Below are 27751 nucleotides of genomic sequence, written 5' to 3' on the forward strand. Positions count from 1 at the left end.
TTTTTTAATTAGCTTAATAAAACAGCCACAGTTCTAAAGTATAAGCAGATGTTTGAATGTGTAGTTCTCTCTTCTATCATAATTAAACAGGACTTTCTTGTTGTGCGTGCTGATGCTCCTTCGCATTAGCTTAATCTCGCTTCTGTATTGTGAATGGAAAAAAATGCATCATAGACAAATGTTTGAGTATTATTGCATATAAAAAACGCTGGCAACTCTAGTGAGATAGACTTTGCAAGATAATGTACATATAACAGTAATAAATGTATATGTGTGGTTTTTTTATTTCTCCAGTACCGATAGCAAAACTGTTAAGGTCAGAGCTTAACAATACTTCTGTCGTTAATAATTTAATAAAAAAATACATAAAAAAATAATGGGTTTCTGTACCCATCTCTACGCGAGACCCCAGGGGAGAAATGAGCAAGGACAAATTAATAACCATGTCCCTAATTTTTTATTGGGTCTTTGAAATGTTTTCCACATTGGTGGAGGATTATGGCAATTTAGGAGTAAACAGTGACTTTTTCATTTTTAAAAAAGATTTTAATACAGTTTTCACTTACCGAACATTTTCTATTTTTTCTTTTTATACAGTTAGACTTTTCACTGTTTGCATCACAGATTGTTAGTCTGTGTATTTGTGGTGGGACCTGCAGGTTACATATTTACACCAGTAGGCATTAACAAGTGATTCATGGCTCATTCATTCAACCAATTTGTTCAAATACACCAAATCATTCAGGAATTCTACAAGTCTTTATGGGTGAGTGACTAAATCATTCACCTGATTTGTTCAAAAACACTGAATCATTCAGGAATAAAACAAGTCTTTATGAGTTATTCACTGCGTTACTTAACCAATTCATTTTAAAATGCATATTCATTCAGGAAGTGATTAATTGAATCAGTTGATTTGCTCAAAAACTTATTCAGGAATGAAGTAACCGCCTAAAACACACAAGCAAACACATATTAAATACCCTAGAAACCACCCAGAATATCCAAACAACCAACTCCCTGGAAACCACCAAGTTAGCAACCAACTATTAATGCCCTATCAACCACCTTTTAATGCCCTAGCAACCATCTAAAACACCCAAGCTCAGCAAGCCCCCAGAATATCCAAACAACCACCCAGAACATTCTAGTAATTAGATTATATACAACACCCTAAACAACCACCTATTAATACCCTAGATTCCCACTATTCATGTCCTAACAATTACCCAGATCATACAAGTAACCACAAAGAACATCCTAGCAACCATGTACAACACCCAGAAACCACCCATAATGCCAAAGCAACCACATATTTACACTAGGGCTTCACAGTTAATCTAAATGAAATCGCAATCACAAAAGGCAAGAGCTGCAATTGTCATGCACATCTTGTTAGTGATGCACGGTTCTCTAATCAATATTAAATCTCCATCCAAAGGCCAGAGGGTGCTGTCGCACGGAAGAAATCAGGAAATCCCCATAATGGTTGCTTAATAAACCGAAGATTTAACTACTTTCATTGATTCAACGTGACTAATAAACACATGACTATGACAATATATGGTTTATCTAACTTATAATCTTTATTATAATAATAATTAAAACAGTAAAGTATATAATAATGTAAAGTAATAAATAAAGTATATAATAATGTAATGCTAATCACTGCTTAGAATACCATGAAATATATTGCATGCCTTATTCTGTGTAACAAGCCAAATCTCACAGAAGGATTTATTTAGGCTATAACCCTGGACTGATGTTATGAAGTGAACTTGGAGTAAAAACATGTTATTCAATGTGCTATTTTCAAATGGTTTCAGATGGAGCAGCATTTACTACACAGAGCCATAGTTCACTGACAAGTTGTGCAAAACCGTATTCATAATCGTAGACCGATTAAATCACGCAATTATGAAATTTAAGAGATTGTTCTGCGATTATGAACGCTGTTTGCATAGCTTTTGAGTATTATTGCATGATGGAAATTACTACTGATAACAGAACCGACTTTACTGACAAGATGCACAAGACAATTGCATTCGATTAATCGTGCAGCCCTAATTCACACCCTAGCAACCACCTAAACAAGTAACAAGTAAACAAGTAAGTCTTTTTGACTGAGTCATTGAATCACTTAACCTATTCATTCTACAACACCAATTCATTCTGCAGCTACTGAGTGGCTTTGTTTGGAACTTTTTTTGTTGGCAGAACAAAGATAAAGTAACTGGCAATATCGTGTCTAAAATGTAAATGTATATATATATATATATATATATATATATATATATATATATATATATATATATATATATATATATATATACACCTTCACCTAAAGTATTATTAGGAACACCATACTAATACTGTGATTTGACCCCCTTTCGCCTTCAGAACTGCCTTAAGTGGCATTGATTCAACAAGGTGCTGAAAGCATTCTTTAGAAATGTTGGCCCATATTTGGCAGCATCTTGCAGTTGATGGAGATTTGTGGGATTCATATCCAGGGCATGAAGCTCCCGTTCCACCACATCCCAAAGATGCTCTATTGGGTTGAGATCTGGTGACTGTAGGGGCCATTTAAGTACAGTGAACTCATTGTCACGTTCAAGAAACCATTTTGAAATGATTCGAGCTTTGTGACATGGTGCATTATCCTGCTGGAAGTAGCCATCAGAGGATGGTTACATGGTGGTCATAAAGGGAAGGACATGGTCAGAAACAATGCTCAGGTTGGTAATGGCATTTAAACGATGCCCAATTGGCACTAAGGGGCCTAAAGTGTGCCAAGAAAACATCCCCCACACCATTACACCACCACCACCAGCCTACACAGTGGTAACCAGGCATGATGGATCCATGTTCTCATTCTGTTTACGCCAACTTAGAAATGTTGGCCCATATTTGGCAGCATCTTGCAGTTGATGGAGATTTGTGGGATTCATATCCAGGGCATGAAGCTCCCGTTCCACCACATCCCAAAGATGCTCTATTGGGTTGAGATCTGGTGACTGTAGGGGCCATTTAAGTACAGTGAACTCATTGTCACGTTCAAGAAACCATTTTGAAATGATTCGAGCTTTGTGACATGGTGCATTATCCTGCTGGAAGTAGCCATCAGAGGATGGGTACATGGTGGTCATAAAGGGAAGGACATGGTCAGAAACAATGCTCAGGTAGGTAATGGCATTTAAACGATGCCCAATTGGCACTAAGGGGCCTAAAGTGTGCCAAGAAAACATCCCCCACACCATTACACCACCACCACCAGCCTACACAGTGGTAACCAGGCATGATGGATCCATGTTCTCATTCTGTTTACGCCAAATTCTGACTCTACCATCTGAATGTCTCAACAGAAATCGAGACTCATCAGACCAGGCATCATTTTTCCAGTCTTCAACTGTCCAATTTTGGTGAGCTCATGCAAATTGTAGCCTCTTTTTCCTATTTGTAGTGGAGATGAGTGGTACCCGGTGGTACCCTTCTGCTGTTGTAGCCCATCCGCCTCAAGGTTGTCCGTGTTGTGGCTTCACAAATGCTTTGCTGCATACCTCGGTTGTAACGAGTGGTTATTTCAGTCAAAGTTGCTCTTCTATGAGCTTGAATCAGTCGGCCCATTCTCCTCTGGCCTCTAGCATCAGCAAGGCATTTTTTGCCCACAGGACTGCCGCATACTGGATGTTTCTCCAGTATGATCATTCTTTGTAAACCCTAGAAATGGTTGTGCGTGAAAATCCCAGTAACTGAGCAGATTGTGAAATACTCAGACCGGCCCGTCTGGCACCAACAACCATGCCACGCTCAAAATTGCTTAAATCACCTTTCTTTCCCATTCTGACATTCAGTTTGGAGTTCAGGAGATTGTCTTGACCAGGACCACAACCCTAAATGCATTGAAGCTTCTGCCATGTGATTGGTTGATTAGATAATTGCATTAATGAGAAATTGAACAGGTGTTCCTAATAATCCTTTAGGTGAGTGTGTGTATATATATATCGCTACATGAGGAGGTCATGACCAGCTTCCTACAGCCTTGTGTCTAAATTACCCTCTTAAAATGGTTCTGCCATCTGCTGCTAACAAGCCTGGGCCGTCTGGGCAGCATGGCCATGGCTTCTCAGGGCATCTTAGAGGGTACTGGGCCATGACAGCACTACATCAAAGATCAGAATACCACACACACCATGGCCTCAGATACTATAGGGAGAGAATCAACAAGCGATGGGATCATGGCATGTTTATTTTAGCGTTGAGGTGGAGTCTGGTGAACACTTTTGCAGAAGCTTTGACAAAAGTAACCTGTCTTGCAATGTCTTTAAAAAGTGAGGTGAACCAAAACCTTGCCAACTGAATTAGTCCGAAATAAACCAAGATATTGTGCTGATTAAATGATTTGTTCCAATAAATAAGGGCTTTTGAAAATCTGCAACCTCCAAGCAGCTTCACAATATGTTTTGATAAATGACTTATAACAAAGGAATTTGAATCGGAATTACATAAAGTATAATTTACTGATTTAAAGATTAGAGCATTTTTGTGGGTAATGGCATTCTGGAAAATGAAGTGATCTTCCATTTGTGTAAATTGAAAGTTCATTTATTAAATATAAATAAAAATACATACAATTAAGTAAAAATTTCTTGGTAACATTTGTCTTTAAAGACTAAACCTTATTAAGACTTAATGCACACCCGAGGTTCATTGTGCCCACATCTACACCTTGGATGTGCATTATTTTCTAATAATTTAACAGCCCGTCATAAATTATTGTGCTTATACTATGGAAACCACACCTCAGAACGTTCTTCAGATGTTGTATTTCATGACGTTTGTCAGGTCTTAGTCCTACATGCAATAGCGTTTTATGGATAAAGGGCAAATTCCTTACGCATCTCATCCCACACCTCCATTTTTTATACATCCAAAACTTAATTTTAGACTTCGTAACAGAGGCTTGTGCCGTTGAAGGCATATTAATGCAGTTAATAATTAAGTTATTAGAGAGAGAGAGAGGTGTTGTGGGCTATAATGACCTTTGAAATAATTGAAATCGTTTGGCGAAATAACTGAAATTGTTTGGTGAAGTGATATGGACATGAAATGCGGTCAAGACCTGCCAGGAGCTACTTTAGCCATGCATTTCCCTGAAAATAATTGCACACCTTAGAATGTCGTCAATCAGTCAGATTCAAGCATTCAACAGCCCCAAAGTATAAACTTAATTAAGCTACACTTATTGCTATTGCTTTTCTACTTCCTTATTTTCAAATAGCATTTTCTGCATCCTGTTCGCAACCACAATGTAATTCAAATTCAGGAATGAAATGAAACTAGCTGGAGGAAGAAGCTATGTATATAATTTTTTTTTTTTTTTTGCATTTGAGAAACTGCTCTAATGAAGTGCATGTCATGTTTTTAATGAAGTGCCAGGCTGTTTTACTTGCTTTTATAGCTGTGGCGTATAATAAGAAGCGTGTCTGGTGAAGTTTTAGCTACACACACACTCAGCTGAAGTGACGAAGCACAGCTGAGTTTTCAGGGACATTGCTCACAGCTTGAGTTTCTTGTGGTTTGTTAAGAAATGTGCTAAACTTGTGTCCTGTTGGAGTCAAACTGCAAAACTTCAATCCAGACTGCTAATTCCCTCTGGAATGGAGTTTGACTCTGAGCCCTAATCAATGGAATCTCATTACCAAAAAAGAGTAATGGTAAAGAACAAAAGTTACCGTGGACTTCAAAATTATTTTTGGCAAGTGAGTGGTAAACCTGACAGATTTGTGTATGTCCAATAGACATATATTACACACTACCATAATATATATATATTATTAAAGAAATAACAATTTTATTTTGCAACCCTATTTTTAGATGGTGTGTGTGTGTGTGTGTGTGTGTGTGTGTGTGTGTGTGTGTGTGTGTGTGTGTGTGTGTGTGTGTGTGTGTGTGTGTGTGTGTGTGTGTGTGTGTGTGTGTGTGTGTGTGTGTGTGTGTGTGTGTGTGTGTGTGTACAAATATATTGTATAATATATGTGTATAATATTGATATTTTCTGTAGTTCTTGAGGTACAAAAAGTCCCAGTGAGCTCCAGGTGACCTTGCCCTTCATGCTGTACATGTGCTTTTTTGAGTTTAATCAAACTCCTCAAATACATCCATTTAATCTCCCTGCATCTGTACGCATGAGTGACCTATGCCTATTTGTAAATATTTGCACATTTGTTGTGGTGAATGTTTGCCGTTTCAGTCAAGTTCAGTGGCGTAACATGCACATTTTCTCAGCTTCTCAGCATTCACAGCAGAGCACGAGTCCTTCATCCGTCCACACAGCCATTTTGATTTGATAACAGGACCGCAAAGACTGTTTTTTTTTGGCAGCCTGGTTGCCATGGTGCCTCAGTGTCCCCCTTTAGTGAGGTTTAGTAGGGTTGAGCAGGTTTTGTTGATCCTTTTTGACCCCACAGGGTAAAACTCACCCAGACCACCAAGCCCGTTGTGGCAAAATTTCAAATTCTCTCTCTCAATTGGACTCGAGCGTCTGGCAGCAGACCCGCGCCTTGTCCTTTCTGCTTAAAATGCTAATTACCCAGTGAAGATCAATCGCCTGTGCCCGAGATAACATCTGTGGGCAGTGAAGAGAAACAGTCTCTTGTGTTTTGTAATAACCGGCCCTATGGAAGCAACTAGCTAGCGTTTTAACATCCTCCAACTTAATGCTTAAAGAATGTGCACTGTTTAGATGGATTTCACAAAAAACTTGAAATACTACAATTACCATGACTAAAAATGAAATAAATGAAGCTATATATATATATACTTATATATATATATGAGTGTGTGTAGCTAAAACTTCACCAGACATGCTTCTTTATATATATATTCATCTAAATTTTATTTAACTACTTGTCTCATTCTATTGCAGCTTTATTTCAAATAATTTAAATTATTTGAATAATTAAACTAAATATTAAAATTTTTTGTTTAAGCTTTCGTTAACAATAATCACACTGATCATCTAGTTCTTCTTTGGAAGTACTGAATTTTGTTTGTTTTTAGCAAGACACCTGGTCACTTCATGCGTTTTTTTCTGATCGGATAGCTATCCGATTGTGAAAAGACCACAAGACAATCTTATGTTTCCAGTGCATATGCTGTGCGCTCTCCTATTGCATTCTTTGATCTTGAAATGAGCTAATAATTTATAAAATGCAGTGTTTATCTTTTGATTTCCTTGACGTCAGAGGTGGGTAGTAACGAGTTACATTTACTTCGTTACATTTACTTGAGTAAATTTTTTGGGTAACTAATACTTTTTGTAGTATATTTAAAGACGGGTACTTTTACTCTTACTTGTGTAATTTTTGGGGGAAAAATCTGTACTTTTACTTCGTTACTGTGGGCGACGCTCCTCTCGTTACTTTATCTTAATGCAATAAATGTTATAAATGCTTTAATTTGATCCAAACGCACCATCTACTTTTCTCTGGGCATTGAGCGATGCCCATTCGCGAGTGATTCATTCTTTTGAGTCAATTCTGTTCCAAGGCTTGTTCAAATCAGTTGGCTAACCATTGAATTGGTTCGTGAATCAGTTTGAATGATTCGTTCATTATCCTGTGTGTTTGAAACAGTTCACTCTGAGTTGTAACGTTTAAGAACAGAAAGAGCGCTGAAGACGTGCATGGATCTGCACTGAATTGAAAGCAAATCTGCAAAGGCTATTATTTGCTTGAGATGAAGATCTGAATTGGATGAACACCACGTGCGCTGTCTACGGTTCAACAGGTATTACTTGGGCTACACTCGATTACAATACACGATACCACTATGACATTAGTTTGTTGTACGTGTAACTTATAACAGAGTATAACCAAGTTGAAGGCAGCTTCCAAAAGACAAAAAAGAGCAGATTAATATTTTCTATATTTGATACAATCACACCGGCGTGAGAACTCAGTGAGTCATATCATTAGCTGCTAAATTCAGATCTGTGTTCGCTGGCTGGCGGTGAGCCAGAGACAGACGCGTTTTTACAGCAGTGCGAATTATAACCAATCACACAAGATTCTGTTGAGCTTATTAAAGCATTGGCCAATCAGAGGTGTTCTGATGAGTCATCGCTGAAATGCCGGCGCTTTCTTCACTTGCTCGCTGACTGAATACCTCTTTCTGGCGAATTCTCTCTTCAGAAACAACAAAGTGCAGATGTGTGTGTATGAATCTGTAAATAAGATATTGATTTCACAGTGTTAACAGGTTTAGTGATTTTAATGGAAGTTTCTGAGAGTGATTGATAGACTGTCAGCGAAAATGATCTTTAATAATGTAAATGTTATTTGCTCTCTTTCTGAAAAATGAAAGATTAGTAGCAGGTTTTATATCACATTGACTTTCAATGTTAAATTCAAATTTAATATAAAGCAAGTCGTATTAAAAATATGTTATGGCATGACACCTATATTACTTAAGTAAACAGACAGGTTTTTATAATAAATTAAATAATTAGGCTACTTTGACCATCGCATATTATAATTATTAACAATTTATGAAAAGTGAGAATGAAGATATTTCATTATATAGTTCATGCTTCTGGGAATGTTTCTAATAAAAATGAAAAAAAATAATAATAATAATAATAATAATGCTTACTAATAATTATGCTGTGGCTGCAGTGTCACATGACGACCCCCCTATGCCTAGACACAATTAATAATGATATTTACACAATATTTAAGCTTGCAGAAATATACATTTGTTTACATTTTGCAGAACAGATGAAAGAAGATCCGTCAATGAGCATTTGGTTCGTTATGTTCAGTAACTTAGCGGTTATGTTAGGAGTTTTCACTCTTCTTTGTGTCAGAGGTTATTTATACATATATAATACATACTTATATAATTTATTTCGTTATGCAAATCAGAATTTTCATCAGCTGTTACTCCAGTTTTCAGAGTTATGATCCTTCAAAATATAAATCTAATATATTGATTTATTACCAGTGCTGGAAACCGTTTTGCTGTTTAATATTTTTTTGAACCTGTGAGATTTGTTTAAGATTATTTGATAAATAGAAAAGATAAAAAGAACATCATTGATAGTAAATCAACATATTTGAATGAATTCTGAAGGATTATGTGACACTGAAGATTGGAGTAAAGGCTGATGAAATATATATATATATTTATTTATTTATTTATACACACACACATACATTACATACATTTTATCTATATATCTAAATAAAAATAGACTCAGTATATATGACCCAAAGTAACTAGTAACTAACTAGTTGAGTAGATTTTTTATCTGATACTTTTTTACTATTACTTAAGTAACTATTTAGACTAGTACTTTTACTTTTACTTGAGTAAATATTTCTATAAGTACTTTTACTTTTACTTAAACTTTGTTAAATTTAATTATAGCGCAGGAATTGAAGATCGCCTTTAAATTCGTTTTATGACGACACCTGTATGTGGCCAAGTGTAAATGGAAACGTTTTAACAAATCAGAGAGATATCCGATCACAAAATGCATGAAATGACTGAGGTACCTGGTAGAAACCTAAGCACCTAGAAACTGCGTAAAGCCTGCAAATCAATGTATGTGATATACATCAGACGTTGCTTGGACTCTCAGCATGACACCTTATGCAATTTGAAGAGTTGTTTTCACCATTCAGTGCAAGATGATGTTATTGGCATTGATCAACTTGAGTTCACAACAGGAATATTGCATTTTTACTGGAAGACATCAAAGTAGATACCGATAATCGGTTTGACCAATTTTTTTTTTTTTGTTTTTTTTTTTTTACTGATATTCATTCTGAGCATGTAGGATGAAATCACATTATGCTGCTCAAATTATTTTTATTAATAATGTATTATTAAAGCAATATTATATATTTATATTAGTACTGGATGCTGTGGAGACAGAAAAGTTAGAGAGATAAATGACATGAATACTTCCATATGTGACAATGGGCATGACTGATGACCTGAATGAAGAATGAAAAAAAGAATGAAAGGAACAGAGGAAAGTGAGGAATTGTTTATCATTCTGATCATTTGGCGTACGCAGTGGTCTATCATTCCCACAATCATCTCTCGCTTCTCTAAATGTGACCTTTACACTGTGCACGAGTCGTCATCTCTCCTTTGTGTTTAAAGATCACACTTAGCATGCAGGGTAGGACTTAGGGCTGCCATTACACACGGGAGGACTTGCACTTATAAACTCCTCATTGAGACAAATGCCACCATTTTCCTCATATAGTCCCCAAAAATGAGCTGCCCTTCTTTACATAATGCCTCTAACCTTCATCTGTTAGGAGCTGCCACACGCAGAACTCCCACAATCCCACTGTGGTCATATGAGGCTACTGTTAAACCCTGGCATGTGTGTCTAACGCAAGTCATTTCTGTTATACAAACTTGCAAAGTCTTGGAATAGTCACATAAAGAGAAATAAGCTTTAATTATTCATTGGAATCATAACATAATTCCATCTTTATTTGACCCTCTAACTCTACCACTCTATTCTAATTATAACTATTCTAAATATAAACACCTATACCTTTTAGACTTGCACTCTATTCATGTACTGCTTGTTTTCTTAACAAAAGCAAAGCAAAAAAAAAAAAAAAACTAGCTTTCTAATCTTTTTGTATTCTATCGGTTTTATTATCATTTATTATACGATTAACAAGATCAAAAAAAGACCTCTATCACTAGCTTGCTCTATTCTTTTTCTATTCTATCTGTTGTCTTTTCATTTCTTTTTTTAAATCCCTTGCTATGTACTGCATTATGCCAACTGAGACTTTTTATAGCACTTGTACATCATTGCTCTTTTGTTGATTTTGATTGCTTCCATTGTCCACATTTGTAAGTCGCTTTGGATAAAACCAACTGATAAATGACTAGATGTAAATGTAAATATCAAAACCATAAGAGATGTAATGTGAAAATTATGCATCCGCATGTTTGCAGAGACAAAAAAATGTGTTTAAAATCAAGAAATTTTGTCATTGCCTGTTCGTGTTTTGTTCTCGTGGTAATTATAGTATGAAACAGACTAATTATATTTAATTAAAGACTTTTTCTTTTTTTTTTGGGGGGGGGGGTCATATTACATGAAGAGGCAAAGAAAAACGGTCAAGACGCTCTCCCTCTTCCCCTCCCTGATTTATAGTCGTCATATAGAAATTATATGGATTTATCTTTCTTTATTATGTATCCCAGCTTCAATGCACACTACAACTCTCAAGCTTATCGCCTTTTTTATGTTTTAAGTAACAAAAAAACGCAGACTCTAGTTTGCGTTCGAATGAAACACCACATCTAGTTCTAAGTACTGTGACAGTTGGTCACACTGGTTTAATATCGTGTGTGCATGATGATAAAACATCTTGAACTGTGTTGTTGTATTGGTTAAAATTCATAAGCATATTGAGTGTGTACATTGTAATTCTATGTGGTGTTGCTAGTATACAGAAATTTGCACTATTCACCTTTAAACACATATCTAAATGTACATTAGAAGATTGTGGAATAATCTTATTCGATTTCTCTGTGCTCCACAGATCAGAGGGCCTGATCCACGAATGGCTCCGAGATACAATGACACCGATCGACTGTATGCCTCAGTGCCCAGGTAGGCCTGTGTTTGAGTGTGTATTTTCACTTGCATTTAGGTTTGCGTGTTCTTGTACCATATGCTGGACATATGTGGCACCGTTGGATTTGTAGACTCAACAAAACAAGACGGAGGAAGGTGGAGGGACTTCCCTTCTTTCTCTCTCCCTCACACACACACACACACCTAATCTAATCCTCTTTCAGTCCCCTAATTAAATATTGAGGGTTTGCCCTCCGAGTGCATTTCTCATCCCGGAATATTCACCTGATCTGCTCCCAGAGGACCGGGATCCAGACAGGGAGCTGGGAATGCTATCCTGGCTCACATCCCGGGTTTTTAAGTGCTTCAGTCTTTTTCCCTTCAGGAACATACACACATATGACGTGACTCCATTGTGGCACTCCGAATATTAGTAGCTCATGTTGTAAGCAAAATAGTTTGGGGTCACATTAAAGGGCAACCAAAGCCAAATTAGAATCAAACAAAAATAGTAATATTTCTAAAGTAAACTGATGTGGTACAATTCATGGAAATGTCTGCTAAAAACATAGATAATTAATTTTCATTTAGTCTACAAACATTAAAACATTTTTATTTACATTTTAGTTTTTCTGAAACAAAAAGGAAATTCTGTCATCATCAGATAATTTTGTTGATGGAATAAAAAAGTGGGGCATGATGTTATTGATGACAGGTTTTTCTTTTTTGGATGAACTATGCTTTTAAGGGCATAAAACATGCTTAAAAGAAATAGTTCATCCCAAAATGAAAAGTTGCAGAAAATATACTCGCTATCCAAGTTGTATTGAGGTAGTTTTTTCTTTGGAATAGCAATCCACTGCAGAGGATGGGTGCTGTCAGAATGAGAATTAAAACATCACAGCAATCCACAAGTAATCCACTCCAGTACATCGATTAACATTTTGTGAAGAGAAAAGCTATGTGTTTTGTAAAAAAAAAAAAAAATCCATCTTCAAGACATTTTAAAGTCAAATTGTTGCTTCCAGCTAAAACATGAGTCCTCTCTCTATAATATTGCTTTCTCCGGTGAAAAATTGGTCTTGTCTGTATCAGGAGAGAAATATGCACAGATTAAGCACTGTTTACCTTCTCCACCCTTCCTCCATACTCTAGGACCTTGGTTTCCAAATGAAATACAAAAATTGTATTGCATTTTTTTCTTCAACACTTTTTCCTTCCACTAAACTTTCTGTTGACATGCTTGGATACAGCACTCTGTGAACAGCAAGCTTCTTTGGCAATGAATCTGACAACTGTCAGATCTGCACTCTTCCCCATGATTGTGTTGCCTAGTGAACCAAACTGAGAGACCATTTTAAAGGCTCAGGAAACCTTTGCAGGTGTTTTGAGTTGATTAGCTGATTTGCATGTCACCATATTCTAATTTGTTGAGATTTGGTGGGTTTTTGTTAAATGTGAGCCAAAATCATCACAATTAAAAGAACCAAAGACTTAAACTAGTTCAATCTGTGTGCACTGAATTTATTTAATACACCTGTTTAACAAATGGAGTTGAATTATTGAAATAAATTAACTTTTCCATGACATTCTAATTTATTGCGATGCACCTGTAAATTCAAATTAAAGCTGCATTTTGAGATCTTCTGCACCTACTTGCTAAGGAATACCTGTTTTATACAGATTAAATGAACACAGGTGACATCAAAATTGGTGAAAAGATGTGAACTGGCTATAGCTTTACTGAACTAGCTAAATGTAGGGGACAACACCACAGGCACAAAACATTCTTAAAGGGGAAACATTACAAGCACTGTATGTGAATTCTGTCACATCTTAAAATTGTATGTCACCACAATACCAACAAAAAGTAGCTGTTGTGTTTTTTGTACATGGATCATAGTTAAATCTATTCTTTTAAGTATTTTAGTAGAGTAACTATATCATATAAATATGGTAATCATTAAGGAAATTGGTATATTGCACCATCTACCATGGTACTACCATAATCTAGTTAAACTGTATCATGTAATTTACCTAGATTTAGACCTTTCAGCCCTTTTAAAATCCACCCGGATCAACATCAAAGCATATTTTCTACAATTTAGACCTGTGAAACCCCTACAAATGAGACATCAGAGCAAGTTGGACAAAGTTTTCCTTTGCTTATGAAATCATTTATTAGCACTTTTCTAAGGCTTCACGCATCTTATTTTTATATTTTTCCCCCAAAATAAACTCCCACCTCAGCCCTCCTGCAGTTCTCAGCTCTCCCCGAAGCAGCGATGCCGCCCCGAAGCCCCGATGTATTCATAAGAGCGGACTATTTAAATTAAATGAAATACATTTTTCAGGGTTGAACTTTGTGCTGTGGTTCCCTCGGGGTGCTCATTCAGGCCCATTTCCTTTCAAATGACTGCGCTCCATTACATTAGCATATATTTCCCTGCACGCTGTTTCTCTCTCTCCCTCTCGCTCTCCCTGTGTGTGTATGTATGACTCGGTAGAAGCAAAAGCGCTTTTGTACTTTTTGAAAAGTTCCTCAAGGCAGAAACAAGTCACTTCAAGCAGTATGTCACATCACTCTTGTCACAGAGAGCAATTTTATACTGTGTTTTTCTGTAGGAGCCATAATGCAGCAGTCACACACAATCACTCAGTCTGCAGCAGCATCCTCAGCCAGGCCTGAGAAATGGGTGATGTGGTGTAGTGGTTAGAGCTCAGAGCTGGTGAGCAGATAGTGGCCGTGAGCCGTCATGTGAAAGTTTGCATGAAAGTTGCATTTTGGTTTGTTGTTTTATTACTTTGTTTCTTTTTGAAAGGCTTTTAGTAATTCTAGCACTTAAAATTATTTCAGTTAGTTTTTGTATAAACGTTTAAAGCTTTTATTTCATTGCAGCTTTCAATGCTGATTTTGTGTTTGTTTACGGTTTTCAAAATTTTCATTGTCTATGCATATTTTTTTCATTAAAACGTAGTTAAACATTATGGTACTTTTAACGACATTTCCAGTATTATGTTTAGGGCTGCAACTAACAATTATTTTGATTATCGATTGGTTAACCAATTCTTTTATTTATCTTATTTTGTAGTTTCGATTAATTGAATAAAAATCCTCTTTCTTTAATTGACAAAACACACTGTTCCACATCCTGCCCAATGCTGCTCTTCAAACTAATGTGCCAAATAAATGCAATGAAAAAATACTGTATGGAGAATATATCTCTATGCTATACATTATGTGTAAGAGTTATAAAGCACAGTTTAAACAGACAACTGGACATAGGACAGTTTAATTCCCTATATTAAAATGAAATTATAATGATGAAGATAGTAAAGAAAAACACCAACTCCTTATTAACAGATAAGAGGAATGCAGGAACACACACATTCACTCTGAACACCATAACCTGTTACTGTCATTTCTTTATTCTGTAAATGTAAGAAACGTCTTACATTTATATTCAGTCACAATCTGTTATCCCTTTACAGTTATTATCATAAAATACTTAAACTACATCTTGACTTTTAAACCTAAATTTAATGTCCAATAACGTATATATCAGCAAAATGAATATTATTGCACTGAATATTAATTTTCTCCCTCTTTACCAACGTTCAGTCTGTTTGAGGCGCAGGCTTGTACCGGCACTCGTCCAGTTTAGTCTGAAGATTAATTCAGACTGTCAGGACAAGCCTTCATGCATAATAGAAGCATTAACAGAATATGTAACATTTACAGAAAAGGATATTACCGTAAAATGCAGTTTATGCGCTGAGGAAACATATCTCACACATTAAACAGCATGTGCATTTGTCAAAGCGCCTGACAGGACAAGCCGTGTTAAACATTATGCTTATGTATTATTAGCTTGAAGTAAAAAATAAATAAAGTATTCTCAAGTTTAGAGCAACTTGGATCATACATATTTCCCGCAGCAGCTCACTCTGTTTCATCCGCTATTTTTAGATGCATTTCATCCACAGAAAGTCTTACTGTGCGCAGTGGGCAGACACAACTAATCGATAATGATAATCTTAGTAGAAGTACCTTCTTTTAACCTCTCATGTAACCCTTGTCACTGTGTGAATACACAGTAATAAACTTTAAGATAATACTTTGCCTCTTAGGCCATTGCATTTTCATACAAAGGAATCATTTCCCTTGCCGTTTAGTCTCAGCAGGAGGTGGATTAGAGTAAAGAGTTCTATCCCAACAGAATATCCGGCTAATCGGCCTGAGTCTTAAGCTTGCTTTTGATTGGATAAAGATCAGCCAAAGGCAGAAGGTTATACAACACTATGACTGTCTGCAAGTAGAGCTTGAGAACGGACACTATTGACAATTCAGGTCTTTAAATATCAGCATGTGCTTGAAAATACACCTAATTTAAAACTATAGTTTTAGAGCCCGAATCATTGATATTAATGAGAAGCTGTAGCTGGAACAGAGAACAGAGCCTCTGCTATAGAGCATACAGAAGAATTGTGTTTAAAAAGTATTTAAGATAGCAAGGTTCTGATTACAAGGAAGAAGTGTGCTTTTCCTTGTTCATTCATCTTGGCAACAGAAACCACTTTTACTTCTTTTCATTCTGTCTTGACATCTCACTCTGCTTTATATTGGGTTTTGGCTGCGGCTTCGGCTGCCGCTTTGCTTTCAAGTGAATAAAGCACAGTGACTGTGTTCTGCTTTAGCATTGTTTGCCTTGAAACACAGGAGCCATAATGAAATCAGTGTTTGGAAATGAAACTCTTATTTTGTTTTCTGCCTCAATCAGCTCCTGTTTTCCCTGCGTCCTTAATGTCTGTAACTAGTGCCATAGATGGAATATATCCAATCACAAATAATTGGCTATAGATTAATCCAGTCTGGCGTATATGTATTTATGTCTGTATTTATTTCTGTCAGATGTATTATCTGTCTGTCTATATGTCTGTATATTCAGTCTGTCTGTCTTTCTGTCTTACATGTATGTATAGATTATTTTTCTGTCTGTCTGTCCATCTGTCTGGCCATCTGTCTGTCTGTCTGTTTTACATGTATGTATAGATTTTCCATTCTTCTGTCTGTCTGTCTGTCGTCCTGTCTGTCTGTCTGTCTGTCTATCTTACATTTATGTGTAGATTATCTATCCATTCTTTTGTCTGTCTGTCTGTCTTCCTATTCATTGGTCTATCCATCCACATACAAACTGTAATTTCCTGATCTTGTTTTTGTTGTAGTTTATTGTTTAGTACATTGGCGCAAGTCTGAGTCAGTCATTTAATCCACTCTCAATCATTGACTGGTCATAAGTTCATCCTGTTACTTAAAATTCATCACACCCTCCTTTGTTCACCCTCATCCACCAGCTGTTTGGCATTGTATGTGCACATCTGTCTCTGGGGGAAGACACAGGAGTTGAGGTCAAATTAGGAACCAAGAGAAGAATTTCCTTCCGAACATCTTGGGCAGGTGCAGGGGGCTCATGCAAACAGATTCCTTTTTTGTCGTAAGGCGGAAAATATGTTAGCGGACAGCTCGATCACACATGCGGGTTTCACCGAGCGTTGAGTGTTGATTAGTGCTAGTGTGAGAGAGATGGATTGCAGGGCTTGTCATTACTTTGTTTTTTACCCATGTATTTTAAATTACATCACCTACCACAGGCTGTAGTGTCTGTCTCACACTCAAACACAAGCTCAAAGACATTTGTTCACTCCCAAACAGGCTTTTGATCTCCATTGCATTATTATAGATGTGACGCTTTGACCCGCTGTTGTTCAAATAAGCACATGTGGTTCTATAACACACACAAACATGTCCTTTACCATACAATACTTCCATCTCTTACTCGTACACACACGTGCTGGTCCACCAATCTCAAACACATGTGCTTACTGATGCATTCCTTCTCACACACATAATTACAGATACTAACACACATCTGGCCATCACATACACACACACACACACACACATTGCTCGCTTAGCTGTGACCCTAAGCCTCTGGGCTTACATTAGGTCACTGGATCACAGGGTCAGTTGTAGGGTACAACTGTAGTGAGTCGCTCACCCTAGGGTCCGTGTTTGTCCCAGCGGAAATGCAGCAGTGTGTGTAAATCTGCTTTAATCCGCAGCTGCCAGCACACAGTCTGTAACCCATAGCATTTCTCATTATGGCTAATCTAGCACGCTAACTTCGTCTTAAAGCCCTCCTGTATTTATCTCAAGGTGTAGTGAGCATGAGATATGTGTAATATATTCCAGTCTAATGGGGTATAAATTATATATTCTAGTGTAAATAATGAATGTGACATATTTTCGGGTGTATATGAGGTATATATCACACTAAATTCGGTATATATTTTAGCCTTTATCAAATATTCTAGTGTAAACAGCAGGCTATATATTATATAAAGTTGTCTAAATGGGCTATGTACCGTATATTTTAGTGTTTTTGAAGTGTATGTTTGAAATATTCTAATGTAAATAGGATATATATTAAGGTGTATTCCTAACTTTCAGCTATATATCTTAGTTTAGTGTATTTCAGGTATATTTCAAATATTGGTTAAATTATGTATATATCATATTCTAGTGTACATGAGGTATATATCAAATATTGCATGTTAAATAGGCTATATATTTCAGCATATATCAAATATTCTGGTGCAAACAGTATAAATAGTAATTAAATGTGCTTTATACTGTATAGTTCAGTAATTTTGAGGTATATATCAACTGTCATGTATTATATCAATATATCATGTATTTCTTTAATCAGAGATTAGTGTATTTGTGTATCACATGATGCTGACTAAATGGACTATATTTCATAATACAGTTCTAGACAAAATTGTTATTTATCAAATATTTTAGTGTAAATTAAATATTATCGAAAGTATATATCATATATATTACTTTATCTGATATATAATTATATAAATTAGGGTGTAAAAGGTTCTCTAGCATACCCAAGGGTAGTTTGTTTTATATATCATATTCTAGCATTTTATATTTAAGGTATATATCATGTTCAAGTGTATATCATATTCATATTCTAGTGTAAGTGGGGTATTTATATTTAATATAGCTTAAGTCAAAGTGATCTGTAGATGAAGTTCAGTTCCCCTTGATGAGGATGTTGGTGGAAATGGACAAATTATGTCACTATGTAATTTGTTTTACGAGTAGCCACTTGTTTTAGTCTGAGATTCACTGTTACAAATTTATAAAACTTCCAGCTACTCGAAAAGTTTCTAATCAAAGTTTTAAAAATATAAAAGTGAACACTGAATATCTGAGGATTCAAACTCTTGAGGTTTCACAAATGTTCATTCCTGTAAAATCTACCTCCAATTATTTACTATTAGTTCACTGTAAACATAATACTGCTTTTTATAGAAGCATTTGTGCTATGAGTGCTGTCGATACAGTCATTCTGAAAGAACAAAATGAAACATTAGTAATATTAGTCTGGCTGTGTTTTGTGCTTATGTGTCTCCAGCTTTATGAACCCATACACACTGTTTAGGCTCAAGACTGCAGTATTTCTGTTTCAGTTGTTCATGGGTGGTCAGAGCTGACAGACACACTACACACACTGCTGATGGATTATAACCACACACACACACACCTCACAGTACAGTGCACAGTCTACACACACCTAACTAACTTTGACAGGTAAAATAGTGAACAAACTATATCAAACATCAAACAATGTATGCATAAAATATTCACACACATGTTGTGCAGTGCAGGTTTTGACATTAAGGTTGCCTGCTACCTCTTGTTTTTAGAGACCACGTGGTGCGATGGATCATAAATGGATGCAACATTTGGATAAGTAATGTAGACCACAACCATGGAAATATTAAGAATGCAAATGCATTATGCAGTTTTTTTTTCCTTCCATATAGCATCCATTACCCTTCAATCTGCAGATGCCCTCTATTTATTCATCTAGTTTTGTAAAGACTGCTGCTTTATGATTTTATTTATTTCTTTGATCCACCTGTAGCTGCAGCTTTTATTTTAATTTCCCAGACTTCATGCAACAGACTCTTTCATTTTTCATTTATTATTCGCAAGTGACACATTTCCTTTGAAAATGGTAAGTAGTGTGAACTGTTTCCTGGTACTGACAGAGATCGGCTGTCTTTGAGTGAATGTAAATGTTTAATTTGCCGGTAGTTTACACATTAAGTATTCCAGATTCCAGATCAGTATCGGTGTTCCCTGCTTAAGGGCATGGGTTGTGTTTTGTATATAAACCCAACCTGTAAAAAAGGCCAAATTGTGTATTTTTTAATTAATTGCAAGCCCAGATCTGAAGCTATATATAACGAACTGACCGAATCCCAATGGTTAGACCCTGTTGAGTTCACTAGCATGGACTTATGGTGCTCTGGTTTCCTTGCAAGGCTACTTAACTAGCTTTACCAGCAAGACTTCTTTAGTAAACCAACTTCAGAAGACCCATGCTGGTCATCAGGTTTTTTCTACAGAGCGGCATATGTTGACCATGAAAATTGTCATCATTTGCTCACACTCATGTTGTTCCAAACCCATATGCTGTTTTATTTATCTCAGAGAATTTTTTAAACCCTAACCACATTCGTCAAGCTCCATCAAACACCATAAGACTTATATTTCAATATATTTATGACTATATATATTACTTTCAGCTATATGTCAAGTCTTCTGAAGTCATATGACAGCTTTGTTAAATTAAAAATTAATTATGAAAAGTTATTATTCTCTGACTCTCAAATCATGTATGGCGTCGTAAATGGGGCATCATTTTCTTTTAAATTGCCATATGACTTCTCTAAAGTCAAATAATGAAGTTATCATAAAGTCATGAATTCAGATGTCTTGAAATTAATTAATGGGATTTTTAAAGCTCGACAGCTGTGGTTACTTTAAATTGTCCTTTTATCAAAATGTATTGTTTTGGGAAATTTCTTGTTTTTCAGTGGGGAAAAAATACAATATACAGTTATAGTTTTAAAATAAAGGTTCTTTATTGGCATCTGTGATTCCTTGAAGAACCTTTAACATCCATGGATCAAAAGAAGGCGAAAACCTTCTTTTGGAACCTAAATCCTTAGCAACATTATGGTGGTTGAATAATGAAAGATCTCTCATTGTTGACTGAACTGTTCCTAGCCTCACTAATTCCTTCATTATCTATAGCAGTGGTCACCAACTTTTTAAAGCTCAAGATCCCTGACCTCGGCATTTATGAAAGACAAGATCTACTGAAGAATTGATACAAAAAGGCAGCCCAGATTGTACTTCCAATTTTATTTTGTATTTTAATTAGTGATGCACATGTCATGATTTTTCATGGCCAATTCAGAATTATTATTTTTTAAGCTAATTTATTTCTTGGTTATTTATATATATCTGTAGGCATCATTAGAGGCAACCACTGCATTTCAATAATGATCCAAACAAAGATGTTACACACGTTACATGAGCAGTTGTTTTTTAATTAGATTTACCAGATTTAAAGTAAAAAACAGAATGATCTGACTTTAGTTTTGTGAAATTATGCCGCATAAAAACATCTGCATGAATTCACAATTTCACTCTCTGACAGCAGGTGGCGCTTATAGAAATGCAGCCATACTGCTGTAAACAAAGCAAGGCTGCGCTTAAAAATACTTCTTTATATGGAGGTAAGAGAAGAAAATGCCATTGCCATCAAAACTTTTCTCAAGACAGTCAATTCCCTTCAGTGATTCATTCATATAACCCCTCACACCTGTTTTCTTCCAATATTTCGAGCATTGTGAACCGTGATCTTGCTCTGCCTGATAATGTATTTTCTCCACTTTGCATCCATGTTCATCGTCTATGATTTCTGTTAACATCCTGTTTACAGACTCAGGCATGATGTATTTTTCTTTGTCACTGTCCCAGTAGCTCCCTAAAATAAGTACAAAAAAATACAGTAAAAAAAAAAAACATTTAGAAATGTAATGTACACTGAACAAAATTATAAACGCAACACTTTTGTTTTTGCCCCCATTTTTCATGAGCTGAACTCAAAGATCTTTTTTCTATGTACACAAAAGGCCTATTTCTCTCAAATATTGTTTACAAATCTGTCTAAATCTGTGTTAGTGAGCACTTCTCCTTTGCCGAGATAATCCACCCACCTCACAGGTGTGGCATATCAAGATGCTGAATAAACAGCATGATCATTGCACAGGTGTGCCTTAGGCTGGCCACAATAAAAGGCCACTCTAAAATGTGCAGTTTTTTCACACAGCACAATGCCACAGATGTCATAAGTTTTGAGGGAGGTTGCTATTGGTATGCTGACTGCAGGAATGTTCAGCAGAGCTGTTGGTCGTGAATTGAATGTCCATTTCTCTACCATAAGCCGTCTCCAAATGTGTTTCAGAGAATTTGGCAGCACATCCAACCGGCCTCACAACCACAGACCACGTGTAATCACACTAGCCCAGGACCTCCACATCCAGCATCTTCACCTCCAAGTTTGTCTTAGACAGCTGCTGCAACAATTGGTTTGCATAACCAAAGAATTTCTGCACAAACTTTCAAAAACTATCTCAGGGAAGCTCATCTGCATATTCGTTGTCCTCACTGGGGTCTCGACTTGACTGCAGTTTGTCGTCATAACCGACTTGAGTGGCCAAATGCTCACATTCGATGGTGTCTGGCACTCTGGCGAGGTGTTCTCTTCACGGATGAATCCTGGTTTTCACTGTACTGGGCAGATGGCATACAGCGTGTATGGCGTCAAGTGGCCCATGGTAGTGGTGGGGTTATGGTATGGTATGGGCAGGCGTATGTTATGGACAACGAACACAGGTGCATTTTATTGATAGAATTTTGAATTCACGGAGATACTCTGACAAGATGCTGAGGCCCATTGTTGTGCCATTCATCCACGACCATCACCTCATGTTACAGCATGATAATGCATGGTCCCATGTTGCAAGGATCTGTACACAATTCCTGGAAGCTGAAAGCATACCAGTTCTTGCATGGCCAGCATACTCACCAGACATGTCATCCATTGAGCATGTTTGGGATGCTCTGTATCAGCGTATATGACAGCAGGTTCCAGTTCCTGCCAACATCTAGCAACTTCACACAGCCATTGAAGAGGAGTGGACCAACATTCCTCAGGGCACAATCAACAACCTGATCAACTCTATACAAAGGAGATGGTTGCACTGCGTGAGACAAATGGTGGTCATACCAAATACTGACTGGTTTTCGGACCCCAATACTTAAAACTGCACATTTTAAAGTGCCCTTTTATTGTGGCCAGTCTAAGGCACATCTCTTCAATAATCATGCTGTCTATTCAGCCTCTTGATATGCCACACCTGTGAGGTGGATGGATAATCTCGGCAAAGGAGAAGTGCTTACTAACACAGATTGAGAGAAATAGGCCTTTTGTGTACAGAGAAAAAGTCTTAGCTCTTTGAGTTCAACTCATGAAAAATGGGGCCAAAAACAAAAAATGTGTTGAACTTATAATTTTGTTCAGTATATTTTGTACTTATTTTTCATTTATTTTCAGGATCTTCTGGGATAGTGATTAAGATCTACCAGTCGATCGCCATTGACAGGTTGATTGAACACTGATCTATGGTATTGTTTTTCCAGGAGGATGCCCATGGAGGACTACCCAAATCAGAACTGGGCCAGCCAGAGAGACCCTGTCCATTACCCCAACCCCATCCATGAGACCCATCAAGACAACTATCCTCCTCGCTCTCCCCGGTTGCCTGTACCCAGACCCGCGGAGGCCACGGGTGGTTACTACCCCACATCTCCAGCCCAACAGATGGGTCCCATGAGGCAGGATGTCCCTCCCTCTTTGAACCCAGGTGCCAGAGCCCCACCGCAATATGATACAATAAAACAGGGGAATTATCGGGCGGCCAGTCCTGATCGTTACGGGCCATACGGAGATGAACAATACCAAGATCCCCAGCAGAAAAAACCAATGATTGGAACTGTCTAGAGGAGATTATAAAGTGATTATATGATTCTGTCCATTTAAAAAGGAAAAACTAATTCGTTTTCTTAGACTTATGAGAAGAAAAGGCAAATACAGTTGGCTTGACATAACCCTTGATTTCTCCATAGTTAAATAGTTAAGTAAAATTTGTGATTTTGTTTTGGACGTCAGCTTTTTTTTTTCCTCTTGATTAGTATATGTTCTGAACAGCAAGTAAATTTTACGAGTCGGTTAAATTTGAAGGAAGCACATAGGGTTTGTATATATATATATATATATATATATATATGTACGTTTTGCATTAATTTAAAAGAAAAACGCCACCGTTTTTCCATATTTCACTATGTACTTCCTTCAACTTAGATGAGTTGATATGTACCTGTCCTGTCTCAGTGCGAGCAGTAGTCGCTGTAGCGCGTGGCACCACTATGCTAGCATTTAGCTCATCACCATTCATTCCTTGGGATCCAAACTGGGATGAATTTAGAAGCCACCAAACACTTCCATGTTTTCCCTATTTAAAGACAGTTACATGAGTAGTTACACAAGTAAGTATGGTGACCCAAAATAAAACATGGCGATTTTCTAAGCGGATAAAAAATTATAATAATGATAATAACTATAATGTATGGTGGAAGAGCACTTCACAGCACTTGGACCTCGGCGCAGTAATATCATCACTCCTGAAAACTCCTCCTGCCCCTCTCCCTCTCCCTGCACGCCTGCACTATTGGTAGTAGTTTGGGGGAGTTCTCATGAGTGATGATATTACTGCCCAGAGGTCGAAGTGCTGCAAAGTGCTCTTCTGCCATACATTATAGTTGTCATTGTTTATCCGCTTTATTTTGTGCCGCCATAATTACTCATGTAACTACTCATATAACTATCTTTAAATAGGGAAAACATGGAAGTTTTTGGTGGCTTCTAAATTCATCCCTGTTTGGATCCTAAGGAATGAATGGTGCTAAGCTAAACGCTAGCATAGTGGCGCCACACGCTACAGCGATTTAAGTGCACTCGCTGAGACGGGAGAGGTACATATCGTACGTATGTTGTGGGAAGTCGTGGCCTAATGGTTAGAGAGTCGGCCTCGCAATCGAAAGGTTGTGAGTTCGAGTCTCGGGCTGGCAGGAATTGTAGGTGGGGGGAGTGCATGTACAGTTCTCTCTCCACCTTCAATACCACGACTGAGGTGCCCTTGAGCAAGGCATCGAACCCCCAACTGCTCCCCGGGCGCTGCAGCATAAATGGCTGCCCACTGCTCCGGGTGTGTGTTCACAGTGTGTGTGTTCACTGCTCTGTTCGTGTGCACTTCGGATGGGTTAAATGCAGAGCACAAATTCTGAGTATGGGTCACCATACTTGGCTGAATGTCACGTCACTTCCCTTCACTTTTTTTAAAGAACATAGTGAAATATAGAAAAGCGGTGGCGTTTTTCTTTAATTCATGATGCCACACAAATTTGTGTATATGATGGTCTACCATGGTAAGTATGGCCATTTCTTCCCATCATGATTACATATTGTTTTGTTGATGACATGATTGGTATCGCTTATTATCCTTAAATGTCAGATTTTCTCAGAGCATTATTTGTTTATACCTGTATATTGGGTGCCTTATGATAGCATGAGTGAGAAGTTTTAAAATGTGAAGAAATTCACAATCAGTTTACTTTTTGTGGTTAAAAGAATTTTTTTTTTTTTTTTTTGCCTTTGGAGTAACTCCCAAAAGATTCCACTCACCCTGTTAAGTGTTATTCATTACAATGTTATGAGGATAATATTCTCTTCAAGCCACCTCTCTCCTTGATTCATTTGACTAAACTCGTTCTGAGGCCCAAAAACAAAACGGCAAGGTTACACAAATAGTTGATCCAATACCAAGGTCTCGAAATGTTTTGTCTTTTTTTTTTTGTCACGTCTTTTCTTTTATCTTAGGTAGAGGTTTTTACATTCCTGGAATTTGTTTTCCCATTTAGCCGTTTTATCATAGTCCTGCATGAAATACTGCCCCCTAGGTGCAATACACAATGCTCTATGCACAGGGTTCTTGTAGTGAATGATCGTTGTTGTTGGATCATTGCTTTAAAGTGCACCTTTTATGCCCCTTTTAACAAGATGTAATATTAGTCTGGAGTGTCGCCAGAATATGTCTGTAAATTTTCAGCTCAAAATACCCAATAGATAATTTATTAAAAAATGTGGAATATTTATTTTTGGGGGCATGTCTAAAAAAAAGAGCTGTTTTGGTGTGTATCACTTTAAATACAAAAGAGCTGCATATTCCCACCCCGTCTTCAGAATTCCTCATTAATCCTTTAATGAGCATTAAAAAATAAGGAGTGGGTGCATTTTTATCATTGTAGGGTTGTGTTCACACACTGCCAACACACATTTATGTCCAAACACCATGTAAAAGTGAATTTTGCCTAACAGGTGCCCTTTAAAAACAAGACTTCCTGAAATCCTTGGTTTGTAAAATTATATTTTTTTGTAGTTAGGAGATATGTTGCCAGTCTAAACAGGATCCTGCAAGAACCAGCTTAGAAAACAAACTTTACTTCCACTTTGTTTTTTGTTTTTTTGCACATTTAATGCCTGAATGAAGAGGTTTACAGGAAAATTGTCAGATAGAAACTGAATATTCTGAGAATACATGAAGTTTTGTTGATTTTATTTGTAAGAATTTACCTTATACACATATGTTACTCTATAGATTTTACAGTATGTACAATCAGTTGGTGTTCAATCTTGTGTCTGTCTTGTCATTGAAAAGTTGATTTTTAATATCTATATTTTCGTAACATTGTGGTCATTTAATGTTTATGGAAAATATAATATCTTTGTTTTTATTTTTCTATTTTACTTGGATTTTATTGAATAAAATGTTTATGTTTTTATTTAATAGTTTTATACTTGGTTTTCAGGTTATTGTTTTTTTTCATGTTTTTTTTTTTTTTTTTTACAAAGAGACCAAATGCTGTGCAATTTTACTCATTGTTTGTTTATTAGTTTTTTGCTCTTATATTTTTATGAAAATCTAAATGCTGGTCGGCATAACTTATGAAATCAGATAACATGTATAGCAATACATTTTGTGGTATTGTTTTTATTTTGTTGAGCAAATGTTGTATTAAATGGAAAGAAGTTTGTGCCACTACACACGCCATAAGCAAAAATGAGTCTTGATGTTATAGGCCTACATTTTTGGGTTAAATAATATGGCTATTACGTCAATTCAGATTGATTATGAAATTTTGGTACTTTCTTATTTTAAATAAAATTGTGTATGTTTTGTTTGTTTTTTGTAAATAAAGTGGTGTTTTGGTTAATGACATGTTAATGATGACTTCAGTAAGGCTGTTTGGTATTCATTTTGCTCTTGTACAGTCTTACAACTTCATAGTCATAATGATGACTTAGACAACCTCTTATTTAACATTACTGTTAATTACTTCTGCTGATTAGTACTAATTTATCCTCTACCAATTAAGCTACAGAGGGCTGCACTAAAGTTATTAGGGCCTAATGGACCTTTTGGGGAAATCTTGCTGATAAGGAATTTTAAAGTGTTTGCATATATCTGGACAGAATTTCAGTTTAATTAACTTGTGGATGACAAAAGAGAGAGATGTTATGTGGGAATAAATGAATCGTGAGAGCACTGTTGAGCAAAAGGTTGATAAAAATGAAAAGAAAGATAATAACTGTGATGATCTTCATTATTTAGTTCGAAGACCACCACTCGTGGATTTTATGAGCCACAGTTCATTTTAAAAGGGCCTTATCATAAACCGTATCTTCTTGCTCCTTTAAAATATACGTTGATTAATATACTGTGTATACTTATGCTAAATCGTTGTAAAATTTATAAGAAACAAGTATTTTTTTAATGAATTAAATGTATTATATTTTTGTTTGATAATTTTTATTTAATATTTTGCATTTTTAGGGGATTTTATGGTACTATCTCATATATTTGACTTTTTATTGATATATAGTTAGAAAATATATATTTTATAGGTCACATTAAATTAAATGTAATGTATTAGTAACATTTAGTCATTTTTATTAGTTTTTGTTTTTATTTGTTTTTAAGTTAAACATTAACTAAAAAAATTATAAT

General features: G+C 36.3%; 1 protein-coding gene across 1 annotated transcript in view; it reads left to right on the plus strand.

Annotated features, from left to right (window-relative positions):
- Positions 1-23786, plus strand: part of LOC132142375 (partitioning defective 3 homolog B-like) — a 197133-nt gene extending 173347 nt beyond the window's left edge. The window contains exons 22-23 of the mRNA XM_059552188.1: positions 11592-11662; positions 23268-23786. Of these exons, the coding sequence (XP_059408171.1) occupies positions 11592-11662; positions 23268-23628 (432 nt within the window). The 3' untranslated portion in view covers positions 23629-23786. The remainder of the gene's footprint in view (positions 1-11591; positions 11663-23267) is intronic.
- Positions 23787-27751: the final 3965 nt, after the last annotated feature.

This window comes from Carassius carassius, chromosome 6, assembly GCF_963082965.1.
Source record: "Carassius carassius chromosome 6, fCarCar2.1, whole genome shotgun sequence".
In the NCBI taxonomy this organism is placed as follows: Eukaryota; Metazoa; Chordata; class Actinopteri; order Cypriniformes; family Cyprinidae; genus Carassius; species Carassius carassius.